We start from the raw sequence: 25,733 nt of genomic DNA on the forward strand, positions 1-25,733 counted from the left end.
TTTGTGGGTCAAAGCTGTTAATGGACTAGCAATCGAAGAAAATCCTTGGATAAACCTTCGGTAATATCTGGCTAATCCTAAAAAGCATCAAATCTCCGTGGGACTTTTTGGTTGTTCCCACTTCATTACAGCTTCAATCTTTGCTGGATCAACCATTATACCTTCTTGGTTGACCACGTGACCCAAGAATTGGACTTCTCGAATCCAAAAATCACATTTGGAGAACTTCGCATACAGCTTCTCCTTCTTCAAGACTTCCAAAACTTCTCGTAAGTGTCTGCCATGCTCCTCTTGGCTTTTTGAATAAATCAGAATGTCATCAATGAACACTATCACAGATTTATCAAGGAACGGATTACAAACCCTGTTCATTAAATCCATGAATGCTGCTGGAGCATTGGTTAGTCCAAACGACATAACCAAAAACTCATAGTGTCCATATCGGGTTCTGAATGCGGTCTTCTCTATATCCTGCTCTCTTACTTTTAGCTGATGATATCCTGACCTCAAGTCGATCTTTGAGAAATAACTTGAACCTTGTAGCTGATCGTACATTGTCCATGGAATTTGATGGGGAGGTGATAAATTTCAATATTTATGATGCTATGAGATATCCAAGTGATATTTCATCTTTGAATTTTGTGGATGTCATTGAACCATTGATAGAGGAGTGTTTTGATCTGTCTAATCTTGATGTGTTAGCTCTTATTTTAGACAGGAATCTTCAAAAGGAAAGAGTGGAAAAACTTGCCAATCAATTTACAATCGATAACGAGATTATGGAGGTTGTGTCTTGTATGGATGAGAAGAAGAAAATGAGGTTTGATGTTCCAAAGCTGAAAATACCAATGTCTAATGAGAAACTTGTTCCCTCTATTGTGCAGGCACCGGAATTGGAGCTAAAAGCTTTACCCGAGCATCTCAAGTATGCATATCTTGGAGATAAGGAAACTCTACCAGTGATCATTTCCACCAAGTTGTCAACAAAAGAAGAGGAAGAACTTGTCACCACCTTGAAGGAATATAAGGAAGCAATTGGGTGGACTATAGCCGACATCAAAGGGCTAAGTCCTTCGCTTTGCATGCATAAAATCCTTATGGAAGAAGATTACAAGCCTTCCCGAGAAGCTCAAAGGCGTCTGAATCCTCCAATGATGGAGGTTGTGAACAAAGAGATTTTGAAGTTGTTGAATGCGGGAATGATTTACCCTATATCAGATAGTAAGTGGGTAAGTCCGGTCCAAGTTGTGCCGAAGAAGACAGGTATTACCGTTACAAAGAATGACCAAGGTGAGTTAGTCCCCACCCGTGTGCAAAACGGGTGGAGAGTTTGCATTGATTATAGACGGCTTAATTCCTCAACCCGGAAAGATCATTTCCCACTTCCCTTCATTGATCAAATGTTGGAAAGGTTAGCAGGAAAAACACATTATTGTTGCTTGGATGGATATTCCGGTTTCCATCAAATACCCGTTGCACCTGAGGACCAAGAAAAAACTACTTTCACATGTCCTTTCGGAACATTTGCATATAGACGAATGCCTTTTGGGCTTTGCAATGCTCCAGCCACTTTTTAAAGGTGCATGGTAAGTATTTTTTCGGAATTTGTTGAGGAAATCATTGAAGTTTTTATGGATGACTTCACAGTTTATGGTAATTCTTTTCATGAATGTTTGGGAAATTTGAAAAAGATTTTGAAAAGATGTATTGAAACCAATCTTGTTTTGAATTATGAAAAGTGTCATTTTATGGTTGACAAAGGTCTCATACTAGGTCATATTGTGTCTTCTAAGGGTCTAGAAGTGGACAAAACAAAAATAGATTTCATAAAATCTTTACCTTATCCCACTTGTGTTCGTGAGGTGCGCTCATTTCTTGGTCATGCAGGATTTTATAGAAGGTTTATTAAAGATTTTTCCAAGATATCTCGTCCCATGTGTGAGCTCCTACAAAAAGATGCAGAATTCGAGTTTTCCAATCAGTGCAAGCAAGCTTTTGATCAGTTGAAAGAGTTGTTGATCACAGCACCAATACTTCAATTACCGGATTGGAGTTTGCCTTTTGAAATCATGTGTGATGCCAGTAATCACGCAGTTGGTGCAGTGTTAGGGCATAGAAAAGACCGTGTTCCTAATGTCATTTATTATGCCTCAAAAACACTTGATAGTGCACAAGCCAATTATTCAACAACTGAAAAAGAATTGTTATCTATTGTCTTTGCTTTAGACAAATTCCGTCAATATCTGCTACGTTCTAAAGTCATTGTTTATTCTGATCATGCAGCTATTAGGTATTTACTTGCAAAGAAAGATTTGAAGCCTAAACTCATTCGATGGGTATTACTCTTGCAAGAGTTTGACAATGAAATCAAAGACAAGAGCGGAAAGTCAAATCTTGTAGCTGATCATCTTAGCAGGATTGTTTCTCCTGAAGATTCAACTCCCATTCATGATGCATTTCCCGATGAAAATCTGTTTTCAGCAAAAGTTGCCCCGTGGTATGCCGATATTGTGAACTACATTGTCACAAATCAATTTCCACCAGATTTAACTCGATGGCAAAAAGACACGATCAAGACAGAAGCCAAGAGGTATGTTTGGGATGATCCATATTTGTGGAAATATTGTGCTGACCAAATGATTAGACGATGTGTGGATCAATATGAGGTATCTTCTATCTTAACATTTTGTCACTCTTATGCTTGTGGAGGACATTTTGGTCCTCAAAGGACTGCAAGAAAAGTTTTAGAGAGTGGATTTTACTGGCCAAGTATTTTCCATGACTCTTATGTTTTTTGCTCAAGTTGTGATAAATGTCAACGAATGGGCTCTTTAAGCTCAAAGAATGAAATGCCCTTAAACCCCATATTAGTTTGTGAAATTTTTTATGTTTGGGGCATTGATTTTATGGGACCTTTTCCATCATCTTCGGGTTTTATTTATATTCTTTTGGCTGTGGACTATGTTTCCAAGTGGGTGGAAGCAAAGGCTACCCGTACTAACGATTCAAAAGTTGTGATAGATTTCTTGAAGGCTAACATTTTTTCCAGATTTGGTGTTCCAAAGGCCTTGATCAGTGATCGTGGTACACATTTTTGTAATCGTATACTCGGGAGTGTTTTGAAGAAATATGGTGTCACTCATAAATTTTCCACAGCATACCACCCACAAACAAATGGACAAGCTGAGGTGAGCAATCGACAAATCAAGGGCATTTTGGAGAATATCGTGAATACAACAAGGAAAGATTGGAGTACACGCCTTGATGATGCTTTGTGGGCGTACCGCACTACATACAAAACTCCAATTGGAATGTCGCCATACCGTATTGTTTTTGGAAAGCCGTGTCGATTACCCGTTGAGTTGGAACATAGGGCATATTGGGCAATCAAGCAGTTCAACATGGATTTAAGTGAATCGGGAAAGAAAAGGAAGCTGGACATACAAGAATTAGAAGAAATCCGCAATGAAGCGTATGAGAATGAGGTTCTTTATAAGGAAAAGACTAGAGCATTCCATGACAAGATGATTACACGCAAGGTATTTCACAAAGGTCAAAAGGTACTACTTTACCATTCGTGTTTTAAATTGATTCCTGGTAAATTAAGGTCCTGTTAGGTGGGACCATTTGTTGTCACTAATGTTTTTGAGCATGGTGCAATAGAAATCACAAGTGAGAAAACCGGGAAGATTTTTAAGGTAAATGGTCACCGTTTGAAGCCTTATTATGAAGGATTTCAAGTCAAGAATGAAGAGGTGGAGGAAGTAATGGATCCAAAGTATGAAAATTGACAAATAGTTGGGGTCCAAGTCGAGCCAACGACATTAAAAAGGGGCGGCTAACCGGGAGGCAACCCGGGGGTATTTTTGTCATTTCGTATATTTTCATTGTATTTTCTTTATTTTCAAACTTCCAAGTTGTTTTTCATGCTAAAAAAAGGGTTAAAAATCATTTTTCGGGCAGTAGAGGTTTAGCGGGTTGCAATTTCAAAAAGTGAAAAAAATCAAGTTTTTTGGCTTTCTCAGAAGTTTACACGGCCGTGTAAACCCTCCCCTTTGATTTACACGGGCCGTGTAAACGCAAAAACAGGGCTGAACGATTTTAAGGTCAAATCTCGATTTTTCTAACTCATTCTTCACTCAATACCTGCGATTCCCTCTCTCCCTACTGCCCCCTTCAAAAAAAACCCTTCCAAATACTCAATCTTCCTCAATTTTGCATCAAAAAATCAAGCTCCAAGGTATGAAATTCCTCTCTTTTCTTCATCTTCTTTATCTTCCACATCTATATCCTTCTCCCATGGCCGATTTTGGGTTTTTTTTAACAAAACCCTAGAATTTTTTAACTTCAAATCTCAACCTAATGTTTCAAATTTCTTGTAGGATAAGCTTGGGGATAGCTTGGGGAAGCATTGGATATCATCTTATCACCATTATCAAGCACAAATTGGTATAATTGTTCCAAACTCTTACTTTGTGCATTTAGATAGAACACATTCCTTTTTTGGGTGTTTTTTTTTTGTGAAACTTGCTAGTTCTTGTGCTTCAATTGTCTTAATTGTGTGCAATATTTTGTTGATTCATTTGGGTTATGGCTTCCCGGGGTAAAAGACATAGAGTTGGCACTTCACATGATGAACAAGACCCACATGCCATTGACAACCCCTATGAATTTGGTCTTATTTTTTTAGAACAATTGACAGGAAATCTTGTATGCAAATATTGTTACAAGAACAATGGGTGCTCAAAAATTTGTGGACATCCAGGCCCTCAAAGATTTACACATATACAAGGGTGTTCACAAGCTTTTTAAAAACATAGGATGGGAGGGTCTTTTAAATCTTCATGCAGTTAGTTACCAAACACCGATGTTGGAACTTTTGTCTTCCATTTCCTTTGACTATCAAACCCATCTCCTAACTTTCCGTCTGCTCAACCAAACCCATCAATTTCATGCTGATATCCTTTGCGATATGATTGGTGCTCCTAAAGCAAGAAGGGATATATACACAGCTAAGGGTAGAAAAAATGTTGTTTTTGAGCAAGACTGTGCAAATTTTTGGAGAAACATCTCTTGTGAGTATGAGTATCAATCAGGCACTGCCAAAGCTTCTAGCATTATCCATCCGGTCTTGAAAGTAGCTCACCGGATCATTACTTCTCTCTTATTCCCTCAAGAAGAGATTAGCAAGGCTAATAAAAAAGAGTTAGAAGTCTTGTGGTGTATGATTAACAAGCCTGCAGAAGTCCCTCATTTTGGTTGTTGGGTTATTCAAAAAATGCTCAGAAGTGCTACGAGCAATGGTGGACAGCTACATTGTGGAGGCATGGTTTCTATTATTGCAGAGCATCTTGGCCTCCATCTACCTAATAACCCAACAAACATCATCATGGGCCGTACTCGTCTATCAATTGATGTTATGGAAACAATGCATCTCTTCCACCGCCTTCCCACTGGGGATATTCATTGGACAGTAGATGGGAAAGAGTATCTACGTATAGACAACAGAAATAAAAAGATACTCAATTTGGCCAATGATATTCCATCAACTAATTGGAAACTCAGATCCAACTTAGGTGTTACAGTAGATCATAGTCCTCCATCCTCTCCTCCTCCTACTCCTACTGCTGGTGCTTCTAGTTCCTCTCGCCCTATTCCTTTTTCTGAACATAATCTTTATATGGGCGAGTTTGCGTGTTTGAATCATCGTTACACCAGTCTACAACAGGAAGTCGAGGACATTTATACGGTTGTCGCTGAAATCACTTCTGATTTTCAGGACTACCGTAACTTACAGGAAGAGCATTAGGCCCAACAAGAGTTGCGGTGGGCTGAGCAAGATCAAAGATGGGCTACTCAAGAGCAGCACAACCGCAACATTCACCATCTGCTGAGTGATATCCATAGAGTTCTTGTGCTCCCCACACAGTCGCAGCAGCCATCAGCATCCCAACCCCAATGGCCTCCCTACTATCCTACAGATTACCCTTCACAGTTCCCTCCATATCCTCCGCCCGGTCCTCAATAGGACGGCTACGCCTCTCTCCAAGCATCGAGGACGATGCTATACTTTAAGCTTGGGGAGGGGTATCCATCCATGCATTATCCCGTTGCATGTAGGTTGCATGTAGTTTTGTACATATTGCATTAATTTTCAGTTCATTTTCGTTTTCATTTTTTTTTCTGCATGGAAAATTAAAAAAAAAAAAAAAAAAAAAAAAAAAAAAAACCGATCCAATCCCAAGCAACCGAATCTTTTCAAAACAGTTGAGCAGGTAAATGAGTTACGTGCCTTGAAATTGGCTTGCTCTTTTTATTGAAAGAAAAAATCTAAAAGCAAGTTAATCACACACGAGCACATCTCCCGAAGCTACTTGTGCAAAACAGAAAATGAGAAGATTGTCAACACTGAAGCATAACAGCAGGTATGAGTTAATTCTTTGGGACATATGACCGGTCTTATGAGTAGTAATGCTCAATTGAACTTAAAATGTCAAATTCAAAAGTTCATAAAAAGAATGCAAAATATCAATGTCCTGCCTTCCAGCGCTCTTAAAAGTCCTTTCTACTTATTCCCTTTTATATATACCCTGCTTGAGGACATAGCTTTCAACTATACTTACGGGGTTTTGCATGTTAACATTTAGTCCCCCGAAAAATGTCTTAGAAGTCCTCACGGTAATAGACCGTGAGATGTCTCACAATAGAAAAGTCAAGGACGGAAATATAAGGAAATTGGCCAAATAAATAAATTAATAAGAGTGTTATGTGTTAACTTAGTTATTTGTATATGTGTTATATTTAATAAAAAAAATTATTATTAAGTTAATCTGTGACCTTTGGGATTCGAACAAGTAAACTCTGAGGGGTGTTCTACACCTAATCACCTAAAGCTAAATTGTTTGGGATTGATTGGGTTGAAAGTTCGCTATACGGGTTCCATAGAAAGTCATGAACTTAATAATAGCAAATAAAGCTAATTTGTGGCCTTTGAGGTTCGGGCAAGTAAACCCGAGGGATCTCTTTAAATCTAGCACACTAAGGTCATTTGATTTGGATGTGTTGGTTGAAAGCCTGCTACATGGATTTCAAAGAAAGTCATGAGCTTTATTTATAAAAAAAAAATGTAATTAGAAAGTTTGTACATAGTTGTGTTTATAGTTTAATTAGATATTGTGTTTAGGAAAAATAAATGGCTATCAAAAGATTCCATTGGACTTGGATTTGAATTTATGACATTGGATTGTATGTTAATTACTTCGACTGGTGTAAGTGGTTTGAAGTTTGTAACCAATCTGGATAAATATTAGGGAATTTTTAGAAAAATTTTTTCAGAAAAAGATTGTTGTTGACCAACAAATAGCTGGAATCGAACATTGTTATGTTTTATGAAACAAAGATAGTTGAGCATGTTTTGTCACATATAATTTCACGAGAGTAAGACCATAATTTTTTCTAAGAATTGACTTGATCATATTGAAAAGGAATAAGTGTTGTGATCTTTGATCCTGTTGAGTTGTACTAGGGAGTGGCCATAGTCTTGTTTCTATTATCATTTAATATTTTGAGACTAAAGCAAAGTTAACTCAAGGCATGACAGCTACATTCTCAACTATGGTACAAAACAGGGTAATTGGGTTGGATCTTTTCATGTTTTTTTTTTTATTTCATGCATTAAATTTTAAATAGTTTTAAATTTAATTTTCTTTTCTTCTATTCTATTTTCTTTTTTTCTTTTCCAGTTTAAATCTTCTTGTTCTTTCTTGAGGACAAGAAAGGTTTAAGCTTGGGGAGATTTGTTAGGTGCATTTCATGCATTCATTTTTTATAGTTTTAGTTCATAAAAGTGCATTACATTTAGGTTTAGACTCATGCATTTTGTATAATTTCGGGAATTTTCATGATGCAATTCCATTCACACGCTTTTAGGATATTTCAGGGACTTATGAAGGTTGGATCTTGTTGGAGGAAGTTATCAAGAGTTGGAGACAAAGTTGTAGAAGTTTTGGAGCTTTGAAGAGAGAGAATGAAGAAATGAAGAATTTGGCTTCATAGGAGTTTACACGGCCGTGTAAATTTATGCCTTTGATTTACACGGGCCGTGTAAACGTATATGCAAGGACATTCTACTTCGAAGACCTGGAAGAATTAAGCATTCTACTTTTCTTGTTTACACGGTCGTGTAAATGGAACCCTTTGATTTACACGGGCCGTGTAAACGTCTCGGCAGTTTTAAAGTGGTTTTGTCTTCTTATAATTCAGACAATCAGTTTTTATGGAAGTTAGGTCGGATTTTGGGAGGAGAAGAGACGATTTTCCGAGCTTTGGCAAGTAGATTAACACTTGTAAAACACTTTAATTTCTTTTTGTAAGTCAATTTGAAGTTTAAACTTGTTTGATTTGTAGTCCAACCTAGATATGTGTGGTTGATTTTATTATCATTTCCGAATCTGAATTCTTAAGTATGTGTAATCTTTGATTTGATCTTAATCATGTGTTTGGTTAGTTCTCTTTTTCACTTGATCAATGAACTAGGGTTCTATTCAATCTAGTTAATCAAATCATGAAATTTGTATATGTTTTATGACTTGATGTTAGTAACACTCACTTACTTGGTTGTAATTAGATCAAAATTAGTGCAATCAAAGATTAAATGTTTATATTCCCAAGCTTAAGAGGAATGTTAAACATTGTTGGTAATTAATGCAAGAACCTAATGTCATTTAATGATTTAATGCAAGAGCTTATTTGGGTTGAATCAATTAAATGAAATTTTATTTAAAGAGCTTATTTTGAATAAAATACTTTTGCCAATTTGGATATTAGAGTTTATTAATATCCAACTTACCAACCTAGATTGAACATGAGTTATAATCATATAACATCTTTCAACATAATACATATATAAGAGTCAGAATCGGAAATGTACTTCTTCTACTGCGTTTGTTTTCAATCTTTCTTATTTATGAAGTTTAATTCAAGTTTAAATACAAACCCCCATTTTAATATTACTTGTATTATGTGTGAAAATATGGCAAGATAAAAAGTCTCGTATCTCTGTGGACCGACCCTGCTTACTCTATACTATCTTTAGTATTAGAAAAAGCAGTGATTTAAGTTATATTAATATTATTTTATCCCATCATTTGTTGGTTTGACACCCAAACAATGATCATCAATTATGTTCTCTAGCACAACAAAGTTAATTACTTTAATTACTCACTAAGATTATGGTTGATCCTAGCTCTAGCAATTCAATGTTCACTAAATTACTATGTTATCATGTTCATGCAGTTAATGGTCACTATGCTACACACAACATGAATTAAGGCAACTTAAAGTAATAACATGAGCATGCTAGGTAACAATAAATCAAACACAAGCAATTCACCAACTAAATAAATCCATATAAAATTATGCTATTCATAAGTTAGAAGCTTCATCTAGCTAGATAAGAGTAGCTAGATTCAGCTGCTCATAATAGCAACTAACACATAAACACAATTGAAATATGAAAACATGTTCATAAGTATTTAACAAGTAAACAAATTATGAACTTGTACTCTCTTGGTGTTGAAAAACCTTTTCCAGAACCTTTCTTCTGTTGTAATTCACCACCTGGAACCTCTTTCTTCAGCCAAAAGTCCTCTCAATCGTAATGGAGAAGGATATATATATATATATATATATATATATATATATATATATATATATATATATATATATATATATATATATATATATATTCTCGAAAATCACTGTTCACGTCGTGAGAATTAAAAACTCACGTCGTGAACTCGAAGTTATCGTGATCGCCAAGGATTCCTCTCCCCGGATGCTTATCTTCTAACTTTTCACACTCACGTCGTGAACCATCAACTGTTCACGTCGTGAGTACGTCCTTTTTGGGTGTTTTTCTTGTCTTTCACGCCTTCAACCTCTAAAGTTCCATCCTTTAACGCTTTTAGTCCCTTTCTTCAAAATGCCTTCGTTTTTGCTACAAAAATATAATTTAACCTTATAAGTATCATTATTCTATGCAAATGACCAAAATGTATATAAATATGTACTTAAATATTGCCTAAAAATATGTATAAATATGGCAATATCATGAACTTAAGGAGGGTTAGAGAAGTGGATATAAAAGGATTATAAACTTAGATTGTTGTTTTTTAAAAGGAATGTGTAGTGGTGAGTTATTATATGTTGTTAGGAGGGATAGAAACAATCATATATATATATATATATATATATATATATATATATATATATATATATATATATATATATATATATATATATATCAAATAAATTGGGTTGTGGTATGTGTGGAAAATAAAGACATAAGCAATGTGTCAGGCATATTTTGTCTAACTTCAATAAGAGATTTTTAGGTTCTCAATATGAGGCAATGTTATAGAAGGTAAGTAAAGCATCAACTGAACGCATTTCAATACTACAATGAAAGATATTCAAATGTTTAGCCCTACTGCATATGTGCACCTTATAGGAAGGAATCCAAAGCATTCTTTCAAATAGGAAGGGGGTATGATGTTGTTGAGAATGGTTTATTTGAAAGCTTTAATGATATTCTCTTGGATGCAAGGAAGAAGCATATTATTAATATGTTGGAGGACATAAGGTTATATGCGATGCAGATGATGTGTAGTTTGAGAATGAAAGGGTGTGGATGGGGACGTTTTGATATATGTTCAAATATAAGACTTTTCATAAATGAATTGCAAATCCAACAAAGGTTTGATCATTTATCTCATTCATTTTCTACCATACCCATGTTTATACTAACTGTGTTTTTTTTGTAGGAATTGGCAAGTACTTCCTAGTGGACTAAATACCTTTGAGACAAGAAACTTGGGATAGTTATATGATGTTGATTTTGGATAAGAAAACATGTACTTGTAAGGCATGACAGTTGAATGGATATGGTTGTGTTCATTTAGTGGTAACCATTTTTTACGTAAACATAAATGTGCATATGTTTTTTGATCTTTTATATCGTACAAACATATACGTGAACATGCATAAGTACTCAATTGGAAGTATTGATTGGAGTGAAATGTGCCCCCCAACATACTACACATAACCATTTCCACCACTGAAAAGGAAAATGTTAGGGAGACCCCCTATTAAGAGGAAAGGGACAATATATAGGTTAGTAGATCACATAGAGTATCAAAGGTAGGAAAAAGAATTGTATGTGGTGCTTGTAATAAGGTAGTGCACAACAAGTCAAATTCTTATACATAGGCAAGGCCCTCAAAATTACAGGTAAAAAATGAAGGTTCAAGATGCAGGTGGTAGTGGTGTGAAAAATAAGAAGGCTCAAGATGAAGGTAGAAGTGGTTTAAATAAAGAGACGGGTCAAGATGAATGTGGAAGTGGTGTGAAAAATGGAAAAGGTCAAGATGAAGGTGGAAGTGGTGTGAAAAAAGGGTCAAGATGAATGTGGAAGTGGTTTAAAAAGAGGAAGGGTCAACATCAACTTACACTGAAGCTAAGGAAAAATTTAGAGAAGATAATAAAGAAAAAGTTGGCAAAAAGGGTCCAAGGCAAAAATGGTGAAGGAGATAACTTATCCAAACCAATGGACTTCGATTAGGTTTGCTATGGTTATGGAGTATGAGAGTTCTTTATTTATTTATTAGTTATGGATATGTTTAGATGTGTTTGTTTTATGTTGTCATGGTCACACTAGTTACGGTCTTGTTTTATTTGTAATTGTGTGGTTTAAACACAAATTGATAAATAAAGCAATGTAACGACTAAAAATAACATTGTACTTTGAATGGTGACACTTACATACTTTTATTGTTGATAATTACCCACTAAGGGTGTCAATTTATCAAATGACTCAACAAAAATACACGACACGAAATGAAATCGGGACGAAATCAAAATTTGAATTTATGTCTATGTCGTGTTCATGTCAAATTTAAAAAAACATGATGTCGTGTCGTGTTCGTCTTCGTGTTCACAAATTGACACAAAATTGACATGAATGAACATGCGTTTTTCGTGTTTGTCATGTTATATATGACTAAGTATGATTTAAATAAACTAATAGTTATGTAATGTTATCTTTGTTGTTTTGTGTCGTGTTGTTGTGTTTTAATTGGTTCGCTTTTGTGTTAGTGAAAAAAACACGACATCGTGTCGTGTTCGCTTTACACAACATTTTTTCAGACAAAAACATGATACGACTGCTCGATTTGACAACCATATTACCCACTATACACCCAAATAAGCATTTTAGTTTGACTGTTGACCTAAACCTAAGATACACCTAACACTACATCGAAAATAACATTGTACTTTGGTTTGTAATTTGTTTGTTCAAAATTAGGTACCTTCCTAGTGTACTTTCATCTATATATCCAAATACAAAATTTAACATCAAAATATAATAATAAACACAACTCAAGTATACACCTAAAATATCATTGTACTTTAGTTTGTAATTTGTTTGTTAACAAATAGGTACCATATCAATTTACTTTCATCCATCTAAAGACAATCTTTAACATTAAAAGAAAAGCTTAAACACAAATCTACAATTGATGCAAGGAATTCTGATTTGTGTCGTGTTGTTGTGTTTTAATTGGTTCGCTTTTGTGTTAGTGAAAAAAACACAACATCGTGTCGTGTTCGCTTTACACAACATTTTTTCAGACAAAAACATGATACGACTGCTCTATTTGGCAACCATATTACCCACTATACACCCAAATAAGCATTTTAGTTTGACTGTTGACCTAAACCTAAGATACACCTAACACTACATCGAAAATAACATTGTACTTTGGTTTGTAATTTGTTTGTTCAAAATTAGGTACCTTCCTAGTTTACTTTCATCTATATATCCAAATACAAAATTTAACATCAAAATATAATAATAAACACAACTCAAGTATACACCTAAAATATCATTGTACTTTAGTTTGTACTTTCTTTGTTAACAAATAGGTACCATATCAATTTACTTTCATCCATCTAAAGACAATCTTTAACATTAAAAGAAAAGGTTAAACACAAATTTACCATTGATGCAAGGAATTCTGATTTGAAATCCATGTACTAATAAAAAAAATCAAAATATAACATGAAAATGTAGTAGAATACAGTTTCCATTTGATTCCAAACAACATACACGATTCATGGGGTTTTCTACTATCCAAAACCCCCCAAAAAAACAGTTTTAACCCATCAAAATACCATTGTTACTAACAAACTTAAACATATCACGTTATTATTCGATAATGACGACGACTAGAACAAAAACTAACAAAAAACCCCAACAATCCATAACCCAAAAACCCTAAAATCGCCATCATCGACCCACAAATTACATCCACCTAAACGAAATACCCCACAAACAATAGTGGGAACAAGAGTCATACCAATCACTACCATTGCCTTCAAAATGTTCCTCATCACACGAAGCTCGGTCCTCATCACCCCCATTTCCTCTCGCATATGTTGTCCCATCTACTTTAGCTCCACTTGGGTTTCCATTGCGAGCAACTCCTATTTCGTAGTTGGAATATCCAAATTCGACTCGTGAAATCACTATAGGAGAAACTTTGTTCAGACATTGTCTAGAAATGAGCGGGGTTAAAAGCTATTTGGGAACGAAGGAAGAACTTAGAGAGAAACCGATAAGGATAACAAAATGGCAGGGATGAACTAATTAGGGTATCGCTTTCATAATATAATAGGACCATCATGGCTATTCTTGGGGGTCAAGGGTGGGTTGTACTGTGGACCACATTCTACTGCAACTTAAGCAGTGAGTAGGCATCCACCTCACCTGTTTTTTTTTTTTTTTTTGGCAGCGAAACCTTTTATCAAGGGTTAAGGACCATTTCAACCAACCACTTTATACTTCATTCCCTTTTCGCACAAACAAAAAATAGTAGTGTAACCTTTTAATATCAACGTGACAAATAGGCTAATATGATATTTTTCCTAGATATACCTAGGAGAGAGGTGTCTAGAATAGTCACCATTAGTTTGGTTATTGGATTTTCCAAAAGGTTTTATACCAAATGATGCAATACAATTGATTAATTACCAAACTAATCATCCCTCTACTATCTAGCTATTTTTAAAGTTTCTGAGTGATTTATTATTTATAGTTACTTCAGTTTTAATTTTAATAGTTAAAAGTGAAAATGATCGTCACTAGAAATATCACCTCCTCTCCAAAAGGCATGATAAAATATACGTTCTACATCTCTTGGGTAAAAAAAAAAAGTAAATTTACTCGACGGGTCCATTCATAAATAGTTGTCTCAACTATTATAAATATGTTAAATTGTCATGATGACTTAAGCCATTATATGTAGGGGTGTAACTCTTGATCCAATCCGTAACTCGACACTGACTCAACCCAAAAATAGACGGGTTTGGGTTGAGCTTTTTGACCCACCAACCCGTTTATTTCATGGGTTGGATTGGGTTATCTTTTTGTGTTTGCAGGTCAACCTGCCAACCCGTGTATATATATATATATATATATATATATATATATATATATATATATATATATATATATATATATATATATATATATATATATATGGGTAAAGTGAATATACCTAACAACCTTATATAAGCTTAGATACCTAACCACATTATACTACATTGTTTTGCATTATATTTCCATTGCAATCGTCTAAGGTTCTTAAACTTCAACCCTTAACTTGATTTACTTCCAAGATTTTCAAACATTCACCATTATATTCCTCCTACACCATTTGATTTGTAACGGTAGTATATGAAGCCCACCAGGGGGTCTCCGATAGAAATACGTCATTAATGGTGAAACTCCAAAGATTTTGGAAGCAATCAAGTTATGAGGTTGACTTTTAAGAACTTTGGGTGATTACAATGCAAATATGATACAAAATTACGTAATATGATGTGGTTAGGTACCTAAGCTTATATAAGGTTGTTAGGTATATTCACTTTACCCTATATATATATATATATATATATATATATATATATATATATATATATATATATATATATATATATATATATATATATATATATTACATTTAAAAAATGATATATTTAATTATTAATTAAATTTGATTTCCATCCGTGTTCGTAATATTACATACCATTGTATTCCTTCCGTATTCGTATGTGACTAATTTATATTTGCTGTTCGCTAATTAAAAAAAGAAAAAATACATGTTATTTTCACAAGTCACGAACGAACAATACATCCACTTTCTATGAATGTTTTCATTTTTCATTTTTATGTGTATGTTATCGACTTTATCAATTCTTGAAAATCTTTTTTTTATTTTTTTATTTTTTATGTTAATTACTTTAATCATTTTATAAATTTATATTGAAAAAATCTTATTTTTTAAAATGTGTTATTTATTTATTAAACGAGTTATATGGGTTGGGTTTGACTTTTTAACTTGTGAACTCACGAACCCATATACTTAAACATATACTTAAACGGGTTATATGGATTGGGTTGAAGTTTCCAACCTACCAACCCGTAACCCGCCAACCCAAAACCCAACTCAATTATCAGACCTAATTATACGTGTTAAAAAATATAATTAGAATGCTTTTCGACCCACATAACGTGTTTTTTCCTACTAACTTCTATTTTATTTAGAGATAAACGATAATGCAAATCAACATATTTACATAATAAAATAGTAGAAATTGTCTTCTCTGCCCACATAGTAACAGATCCGGTCTGTTTTTGTGCAGTTTCTCCTAAAACAATACCCAATCTAATACTAAAAAATCAAGCTGAAATAGAACATATAAGTTGATTAAATTGGTAGAATGTCATAGCTTTTGGTTTTGATTTTTTTTAACCAAAAATATCTCAAAAGTGTTTGTTTTTTTTTTTTATTATTACAAATCTTTATAGTTTAAACCCTGCATAACTTAAAGCTCACAAAACCAAAAACTATGACATTGTACCATGGAACACATAAGTTGATTAACTTGTTTATTCCATCATACATCTTGCCTTATCAATACAAACATATCATCATCCGCTCATATCCACACCACCATCAATATCAGTATCAGTGTCAGTATCAGCTTCAGTGACAAGTACAAGTAACAAGAAACAGTGACAAAAACAGTAACAGTAACAGATTACAGTTTATTTGAGTTGTGATGTAGCGGCCTTGTCCAAGAACCATGTGAGCTCTCCTTCGGGTGAGACCTTCTGCACAGGCAACGGATAACCATACAAAGCATGTGGGCCCAACGCCACCTTCACTGCATCAGCTGCATCTTCTCCAGTCACCACCATTGCAATCTCAGAAGCTGAATTAATCAAAGGGAAGGTGAAAGTGATTCTTTCAGAAGGAGGTTTGGGTGAATCCAAGATGAAAGTCACCCATTTCTCCTTCTCAAATCGTTGAAAATGCCAGCAAAAAAGTGATGCAACATGCCCATCTGGACCCATTCCAAGTAACATCAGATCAAATTTTGGAAACCCTGTAATTGCTGATGTTCTTAGGGTTTTATTCGCTACCAAATGTTTAAGCCTCTGCTCATATTCATCTGCTGCTTCTTCAGGTGATAGTCCTTCCTTGATTGGATAGATGTTAGAATCACGTATCGCAACCTAACACAACATTGAAAAGATACAATAACATCTCAATCAAAATTCATAAATCTCTTTCATCTTCTCGAAACCCTAAATGTTATAGTAGAGATTAAAATTACCTTACTGAGAAATCCGTCAACAGCAAGTTTGTGATTGCAATCAGGATGATCTAGAGGAACAACTCGTTCATCAAGGTAGAATATCAACCATTTCGACCAATCTATTGAACTGATATATGGAGGCTCTACTAATTTCCTGTCGAGAATTAAGTTCAAATGAAGCATAGTGCACGATCAATTAACAAACATACTAGGTTCTTATAATCATTCAGCAATCAAAGAGTGAGGTAGTATATTTCAATTGTAGGTTGTATAGTTACCTCATAGTATCGATTAAAGTACCACCGGAGAGTACAACGGAGAAAGAACCATTGGCGGCGATGAATTTAGCAGACAGATCGGCGATATAGTTGGCAAGAGCGACAGCTACTTGCTCCTCCGTCTCAAACTTTAGAACATTGGGTGGCGCCATTTCTTATCGCTGAACAGAGTGAGAGAGGTGACTGAATTGTGAATTTGTGATGGTATCGTTGAATTGCATTTCTGATATGGAATCCTGTTCGCGTCAACACACTCTGCTTTGCACTTTCTGAAGTGCAAAATGTCACTTCGTTTATTTTTGTTTTGTTTTTTTTTTTTTTTTTTTTAATTATTAAAATTTCATTTAAAACTTTTTTTATTAAAATTCATTTAAAACGTAATTGGTTGGTTTAATTTTTTTTCTTTGACAAAATTGCAAAATCATCGTGGTGGACGTCTTACCAATTCACTTAAAACGTTGAGAGAGTAACAAACTTTTTGTTTCGTATAAAAATTATATATAAATCTTTTTAAATACAATTTACAAATAAGTTTCTTATTTTTTACATGTAATTCCAACAAAGTTTCTAAATTTTCTTCGTTGTAGAGATATTAACAATTGTAACGATCCAGATTTCCAGTTCCGTCGTTGTAGTTAGTTTTCATTATGGTCATTTGTTGTCGATTATAGAGGTATTACCAATTTATGAAGTCTGCGTACAATCTTTGTAATAAAAGAGATACATCAAACGGTTGCAACCTGTAATAAAAAGTTTGTTCGTTTATTAACATTTGTAGGCTGCTCAATAAATTAAAATTTGAATATACTAATTTTACAAACTGAAAATAGTTTTTTTAACACTGAAATTTTAATAATTCTAGTAAAAAAAGCATTGAAAGAATAATAATAAAAACATTAAAATATATATATATATATATATATATATATATATATATATATATATATATATATATATATATATAAAATTTCTTAAAAAATAAAAAAGAAGCTACCAATTTTTTTAGAAATAACTAATTTTAAAGAACATAAAAAAAGAAAATTATAGAAAAGATTTAAGAAAATATTGTAAACAATTTCTAAAAAATTCGTAAAAAAATCACCCATACTAAAAAATATACAATCGAAACTGAAAATATTATTAAAAGAAACGGTAAAAAAACAAAGTTTTTTTTCTAAGAAATATCAAGTTATAAAAAATTATGGACTATAAAAAGAAATTATATCAAATCTGTAAATCAAAGTTTTAAAAAAATCATTTTATACTAAAGACAAAAACTACAAGAATGGTCAATGTGGTTAGCTGAAAATTGTCATTTTTGTCCAAAAAAAGGTTTAGACTAACACCAGAAGTCCAAAGTTTTTCGTTTTGTTGCGAGTTTCGTCCATTTTATTTTTAATACTTATAATGTAAGTCCCCAATTCGTTTGACGTATCAATCATATCCGACTGATGGTGCAGAATCTCAATCAATCAGATGTTGCTAGATCAAAATAAGAAGAATGAGAAGAAGAATAAGATAAATCTAATGTATTGATGATATGAATGAAGATCCTTACAAGAGATTCACATACTCTCTTATTCTCTCTAGTTTCTCTCTCTCTATCACACATTGAGTTTCACACACTTAAGCTCCTTTCCTAGTCGTACACTCCTCACCCACCTAACATCTATTTATATGGAACATGTGCCGTGAACCAGTTCACGGCCGTAAACACCCACCTAGGCCGTGAACACAACCGCAAATACATATTACATGACTTAAAACTCAATTGCCTAGAAAAGTAAAGTATAAACCATATTTTTGACCCAACAATCTCCCCATTGGTTTATAGTTTTCTTTTCTATTTGACCCAACAAACTCCCCTTAAAATGTAGCTGGCTTTTCTTGTCAATCTTCATTTGGAGCTTGGCTTCAGCCTTTGTTTGGTTTTTAAAATTTTTAATTCTCCCCCTTAAATTCGTGCATAGGGAAAAACATGTACAAATTTAACAAAAACAAAAACAAAAGCTAAATTTAAGACTATTTTGGGATCAAAGTTGTCAGGCAATTCAATCTCGGTTATTACCACACGCCTGCATGTCTAGATCTGGTCAATCACCGATATTGTGGTCCACTTAAACACAAAGCATGTTGACAAATTGGATAGATTATAAGTGACAAGTCATTTGTGCCAATATTCTTAAATGGACCATTTAGCTAACGACGAGCAAGAATATTATTGTCCACTTAAATCAAGCAGCGAGATCTACAGATAACCTTTTAAATTGTTCAATTTTAGATGTACTAGAACGTGTTTCCTACTCCCCGACATACTCCGGTAATCAAGAACTTCCAAAGAACTCTTTACTTTAGGTGAGTATTCAATCATTAAGAAAGAAGTCGGATATAGAAGTGTATATGTTGTATCCCAGATCGGATGTCTTCCAATCACATAGAGGGAACAACATATGACTAACATAGATAGAGGGTTATAGATAATAGAGTGCATATGTTGTGTCCTAATTTGGATCTTTCGATCACTCAGTTGGGACAACATATAGCTAACAGATAGAAAGAATTGCATATAGAAGAGGACATGCATAGAGATAGAGTTGCATATGTTGCATTCTAGGTCGGATATATTCCAATCATCAAATGAAGCAACATATAACTAACAGATAGAAAGAAAGAAAATAATTTCCTACAAACCTACTTTATCAGAACCCCTCAGTCGCCTTATCAGTACTGGAATTAAGGTTATGAGTCCATACATCAAGGAAATGTTGACCCACAGTTCTAGATAATTAACTTTTAGTGTATCTCGCAGGTTCGCATGTTTATCTCACTGCTCAATCTACCCGAGCGTTGTATAGTCAATCCAAATGAAACTATCTAAGTTCATATTGTCTAGTCCTTTCATATGTCAATCAATGTCTAGTTCTTTGAATCCTTTGTGTCTACCAACACATTGAACACAGAGTCTAGAAAACTTGGCTTTAGTGCATTACACGCATCATAAATTCCCCTTTAGCACTAGACTTCATATCACTTCCCAATTAACAAAACTAACGAAAGACTATAAGAAAATAAAAGATTGCCTTTAAAATGAATCAATGTAAGAAAAACAGAGTAGAATCGAGAAGAAAACTCAAACCGTAAGTCACCGATTGAATTTGCATCCAGAAGGTCTGAGAACAACACGCATAATCTCAGAACATATCCGAAAATTCTTCACATCGTTAAGCAAAAACCCATGTGTGATCCTCTCCTTTCTTCCTTTATTTCCTTTCCCGTAGAAGGACACATACTCTCAAACAAAGGTCTGAATATTGTACAGTTGAGAGATGTCCCCTATCATGTGCTTGGAACAACCAATACCAACAAATCGAAGTCTGATGATATGCCTCCATAGCTGCTCCAACATAGAGTGGGATCAGTTGGTCTTTGGAACCCAGTGCATTTTGAAACTAGGTCGACCTTTGTCATCCTTGCACGGTACACTCTCCCATGACATATCCTGTTTAACACAAACAGAAGATGAAGAAATATTGGAGTCATTAGGTGATTTGGGAGAGTGAACCTTCGAAACCCATCTATAGTTGGGTTTAACCCATTTCTTGTTGGATCGGATGGGTGGATCAGTACTTGCTTTTGAACTTGAAGTTGGCCATCGAGATGGATTTGACCTAATCGGTCTTGGCTTCACAGGAGCATCTCTTGAGTTTGGCCTATTGGCCGACATTCCCTTCTTGTTTTTTGGAGTTTATTTCTTGGACTTGTATGCATTCCAGTTGCCATTATCTAAACGTGACCTTGAGGGGTTTCTTTTGGAAAATCTCCCTCTTGGTGCATTCGGCCATCCTTGTGTGTGGTAGGAAACGTATGTGCGATTTGGACAGTTTCAGGCAATATGTACAGGTGTTCCACAATGAAAACATGTCTTTTTATTCATATAGGAATTGTTTCTTCCTGCCCCTTGTGGTGTGACCTTGCCTCGTCTCTGATTGTTCCCACAAGCACAGTTGCAGCAGGCAGTCTGATTTGCTTGTTTTGGTGGCCTGTATTTACCAACAGCATGTTGATTAGAAGCAAGTGAGTTAGAAGCAACAAATTCAGAGTTCAAGGAGCCATTTGTTTGTTCAATAGTGTTCTTCTTGTTCTCATCTTCCGCTACTTTACCTGCACAGGAAGTAGAAACATCAATATTCTTCACCTCAACACCCTCAGTTGGCCCAGATTTCTTAACTAAAACTGGTGCAGGTTCAGGGAGTGGACCAAACTGAGCAAGTGTCTCTTCCTTGTTGGTCTCAAGGGGTGGGTTATAGTTGTCATTGAAAGGAGGTGGTGCACTATGATACCCGAGACCCTTAATTTGTTATCTTTAAATTTCAAACAATTGTCAATCATAGACACAACTACCTCACTTGACACATCAAATTTCTTAAAGTTGAATTCAACATCTTTATCTTTGGCTTTTAATGCATCAAGTTCGGTAGTCACAGTGGCAAGGTCAAACTTGAAAGTCAAAGTCAAAATTTAAGGTCAAAAGTCAAAAATAAAAGTAAAAATTAAAAACTAAAATTTTTGGAAGAAAATGGAATTTAAAATAAAAGAAATTGAATTTTGGGCTAAAAGTGTAAAAAATGTGAAATTGGAACGAAACAAAGACACCTTTTGAATTAAATCAGGAATGTTTATATCGTCTAGCAAGCTAGATCAGTTGGAAAGGCGCCTGGATGATGAATCAGGGGACCTGGGTTCGATCCCTGGCAACCCCCAAAATTGTTTCCTTCCTTCTTTTTGAAGTGTACGCTGGCCGAGAACGATGCGAAGGCCGTGAACGTGCGAGGACCGTGAACTCCGAGGGTCACAAACGAGTTGGGCCGTGAAAGCTGCTTCGGGTCGTGAACACTGCTTAGGATCGCGAAAAAAACGACGTTTTTCACCCTTTTTTCTCCAAAACTCAATCCAAAACTCGTTTTTAGGAAAAACTCAAAGAACACCCCCCCCCCCTTCTTATTTTTCAAAAATTTATCTGAAAACGCAAAAATCCTTCAAAAATAAGATAAAAAATGCTCCAGATCTGGCCAAATTTATTGATACATTCCAAGCTCTGATACCAAATGTAAGTCCCCAGTTCGCTTGACGTATCAATCAGATCCGACTGATGGTGCGGAATCCCAATCAATCGAATGTTGCCAGATCAAAATAAGAAGAAGGAGAAGAAGAATAATAAGATGAATCTAATGTATTTTTGATATGAATGAAGATCCTTACAAGAGATTCACACACACTCTCTTCTTCTCTCTAGTTTCTCTCTCTCTCTCTCTCTCTCTCTCTCTATCACACTTTGAGTTTCACACACTTAAGCTCATTTCCTAGCCGTAAACTCCTCACCTACCTAACATCTATTTATATGGAACATGCGCCGTGAACAGGTTCACGGTCGTAAACACCCACCTGGGTCGTGAACACAACCGCAAATACATATTACATGACTGAAAACCCAATTGTCTAGAAAATTAAAGTATAAACCATATTTTCGACCAAACATATAAAATAAAGATTATGCCCTTTATATTTTCATTTTCTATTTTTTCTATTTACTTTAACAATTTTCTAATAAAAAGAAAAACTATATATATACCCCCACGCATCTCTCTCTCTCTCTCTCTCTCTCTCTCTCTCTCTCCATCTTCACTGTCCACCGGAAATTAACAGGCTATTGGCGCTACCTTTTGTCGGAACACCACCTGAGACTTGCTCGGACCACTGTCTCTCTACTACTATAACCATCAGATCTGTCAAAATGCTCGCCAGATGAAGCTAGGGAATTGTTGTAAGTTGATGTTGACAAAGGCAGGAAAATGTGTTCAGATGGTTTGTTATGGCTCCGATGACCAAGAGCTTCATCTTCCAGATCTGGAAATGGTAGCGACCTTAGGGTTTTTTTATGTCTATGGCAACCTTGACCTTCATCTCTTTCCTTCTATAATGATGGCCATGAGCTACAATATACAAAAATGAAGATAGGGTTAGGGTTATCTATGAGATCGTCGCCGAAATCGAAGGAGGAGTTATTGTATCCGGATGAGTGCAATATTGATGAAGTTAGGGTTAGGATCGTTCAAAAATTAAAACGCCGCTGCTAACCTCATCCAAATCGTCGTCAAAATCGAAGGAGAGAGATGAAGCCAACATCCATCGTAACATTCTAAAATTTTCAGAAAAAAATTCATTTTTATTCATTTCAAAAAATCTAGTAATCATGTCAAAACAACCAAAAGTTTATCATAGTGAAATAATATAAGAGTAAAAATCCCCAAAACCACAAAATTTCCAGAAAACGTGGGCGGATGTGGTGAGATCAAGTCGGACGTTTCCCTTTCGTGCAGGAAGTAGGTAAAACACAAACTGAAAACCGTAAACACAAAGTTAAGTGAGCTCCCCCAAAATATCATTTACCATACATACATAACAATCAAATCATAATTGGGTCCATTTCACCCCCTTCAATATCTTTCAACCGGTACTGGGTCTATTTCACCCCCTCTGGTATCTTTCAATCGGTATTGAGTCCATTTAACCCCCTTTCGGTATCTTTCAACTGGTATTGGGTCTATTTCACCCCTACAGCTAAGCATACAATCATATCACCGAAAATCACGAAGATAACAAGCATAAACATATATAACATGAAATTGTCATGAAGACAACTATCATCCTACTAATAAAATCTAGTGGGCCGACAATGGTGCATTCGACCCACAAGTATAGTGGAGGAAACTCACCTCGCAAAGTAGCTCAAAAGTAAACACACTCTAACAATCCTACAACAGGTGTTAACGCCACCTTTGATACCGACTTGTAACATCCCAAAATTTTCTGACAAAAATTTCATTATTAATTCATTTCAAAACATCCAGTAATCATGTTAAAATAACCGAAAGTGTATTATAGTGAAATAATATCATATTACAAATTCCAAAAATCACATAATGCGGAAAACATGGGCGTATGCGGTGCGATCAAGTCAGACCCTTTCCTTTCGAGCTGGAAGTACCTGAAACACAAACTAAAAATTGTAAGCACAAATCTTAGTAAGCTCCCTTAAAATATCCCTTACCATACATATTGAACAGTCAAAGCATAACCGGGTCTATTTCACCCCCTTCGGTATCTTTCAACTGGTACTTGGTCTATTTTGCCCCATTTGGTATCTTTCAATCGGTACTAGGTCTATTTCACCCTCTTCAATATCTTTCAACCGGTACTTGGTCTATTTCACCCCTACAACTAAGAATACAATCATATCAGCGAAAGTCATGAAGACAACAAGCATAAACATACATAACATGAAATTGTCACGAAGACAACTATCATCCCACTAACATAATCTAGTTGGTCGACATGGGTGCCTTTGACTTACGATAACAGTAAAGGAAACTCACCTCGTAAAGCAGCTCAAAAGTAAACACACTCTCAAAATCCCGCAACATGTGTTAACACCACCTAGATAATCACACAAGGCAAGAACCTAATCTTTCTACTACGATATTAATAATTGAACAAATCCACAAGTCAAAAGTTACCCCTCAAGGTCAACGGTCAAAGTCAATAGTCAATGTTGACTTCAACTGACCGCTACGGCATGGTCTTCCTTGGCCACGACGCGATCCGCATATTACCCAATACACGGGAAAATCCCAGCCACCATGTCGTGGTGACCTAGGACCACATTGTGGTTATCGAGGTTCCAATAGATTAATTCTATAAGATGTTTCCTTTGATTCTAAGAGCTCCAAAGCTCATCTCTGGACCAAAGTTTCCAACTTTATCCATTAGGACCACCTAAAGGTCCCAAAAAGACTTAATAATGCAAAAACTTAACCAATAAGCACTTATTCCATAAGGTTTGAAATTCATCCTTTCCAGGAGTGATTCTAGAATCAAAACTAACCTAAAAATTGGTGCTTTATAGACATGCATGTTCAATGCATGTATTGAACCCATATTAGGTCAAAATGAGGGTTTATGATTTAAATCCCATGCATGGCTTGAAAATCCAACCAAACTCTAGATCCATGACACAACATACTCCAAATGTCCCATAGATTCATAAAGCTGCAAACTTTGTGAGGCCTCATCCTCTCAACAAACAAGAATATGAAGTTAATGGGACAAAACTCGAGATCTAGCAACCTAGCATGATAAAAATCAAGTCTTGGATGCTTACGAAAGTCTAGAAGAGTGCTAGAGTGAAGAATAAAGACTCGCGTGCTTGATCCTTGCTTCCTTCTTCCTTTTTTTAGCTTCAAGGAACATTAAAACGATCTCAATAATGGAGGAAAGTGATTAGGGTTTCTTTGGGGTTGAGGGAACTAATGGAGGCTGAGGATGACCAAACCCTAGCCTCCTCATTCGTTTAAATAGGGAGCAAACCTCGGAAAAATAGGGTTTGCATGCCAGCTGCCACCACGTCGTGGCTAATGTTGCCACATCATGGTGACTTGAATGAACACGCGACTTGTTGGGTCTAAAATTATGATTTATACTTTGCTTTTCTAGGCAATCGTATTTTTTAGTTTAGGACCGTAAACATTCTTGGTGTTTGCGGTTAAATGTGTTCACGGGTGTGTTCACAACCAGATTGTGTTTACGGCCGTGAACTGGTTCACGGCCATGAGCCCATTTACGAGCCATAGGCGAGTGAAGCTGGTGGATACAAAAAATGATAAGAGAATCATA

General features: G+C 35.3%; 2 protein-coding genes across 2 annotated transcripts; one reads left to right on the forward strand and one right to left on the reverse strand.

Moving 5' to 3' along the window:
- Window positions 1-560: 560 nt before the first annotated feature.
- Window positions 561-1,577, forward strand: LOC145006910 (uncharacterized). Its single transcript, XM_078965932.1, has one exon. The coding sequence runs from the start codon at window positions 561-563 to the stop codon at window positions 1,575-1,577; it is 1,017 nt and encodes a 338-aa protein (XP_078822058.1).
- Window positions 1,578-15,999: 14,422 nt separating this feature from the next.
- On the reverse strand, window positions 16,000-17,280 carry LOC145006149 (putative 6-phosphogluconolactonase 4, chloroplastic). The gene is made up of 3 exons (XM_078965246.1): window positions 17,004-17,280; window positions 16,744-16,879; window positions 16,000-16,642 (listed from the first exon to the last, which is right to left on the reverse strand). Exons 1-3 carry the CDS (start codon window positions 17,153-17,155, stop codon window positions 16,172-16,174), a joined length of 759 nt encoding a protein of 252 aa, XP_078821372.1. The 5' UTR covers window positions 17,156-17,280; the 3' UTR covers window positions 16,000-16,171.
- Window positions 17,281-25,733: the final 8,453 nt, after the last annotated feature.

The sequence above is a fragment of the Lactuca saligna genome, chromosome 7, assembly GCF_052625555.1.
Source record: "Lactuca saligna cultivar CGN05327 chromosome 7, ASM5262555v1, whole genome shotgun sequence".
In the NCBI taxonomy this organism is placed as follows: domain Eukaryota; kingdom Viridiplantae; phylum Streptophyta; class Magnoliopsida; order Asterales; family Asteraceae; genus Lactuca; species Lactuca saligna.

Bases quoted from the DNA above. Each gene is read 5' to 3' on its own strand.
- LOC145006910 (XM_078965932.1), top strand. From the start codon at position 561: ATGGAATTTGATGGGGAGGTGATAAATTTCAATATTTATGATGCTATG.
- LOC145006149 (XM_078965246.1), bottom strand. From the start codon at position 17,155: ATGGCGCCACCCAATGTTCTAAAGTTTGAGACGGAGGAGCAAGTAGCT. The intron at 16,880-17,003 runs GTAACTATACAA...AATTCTCGACAG, and splicing joins ACTTTAATCGATACTATGAG to GAAATTAGTAGAGCCTCCAT. The intron at 16,643-16,743 runs GTAATTTTAATC...ATGTTGTGTTAG, and splicing joins TTGACGGATTTCTCAGTAAG to GTTGCGATACGTGATTCTAA.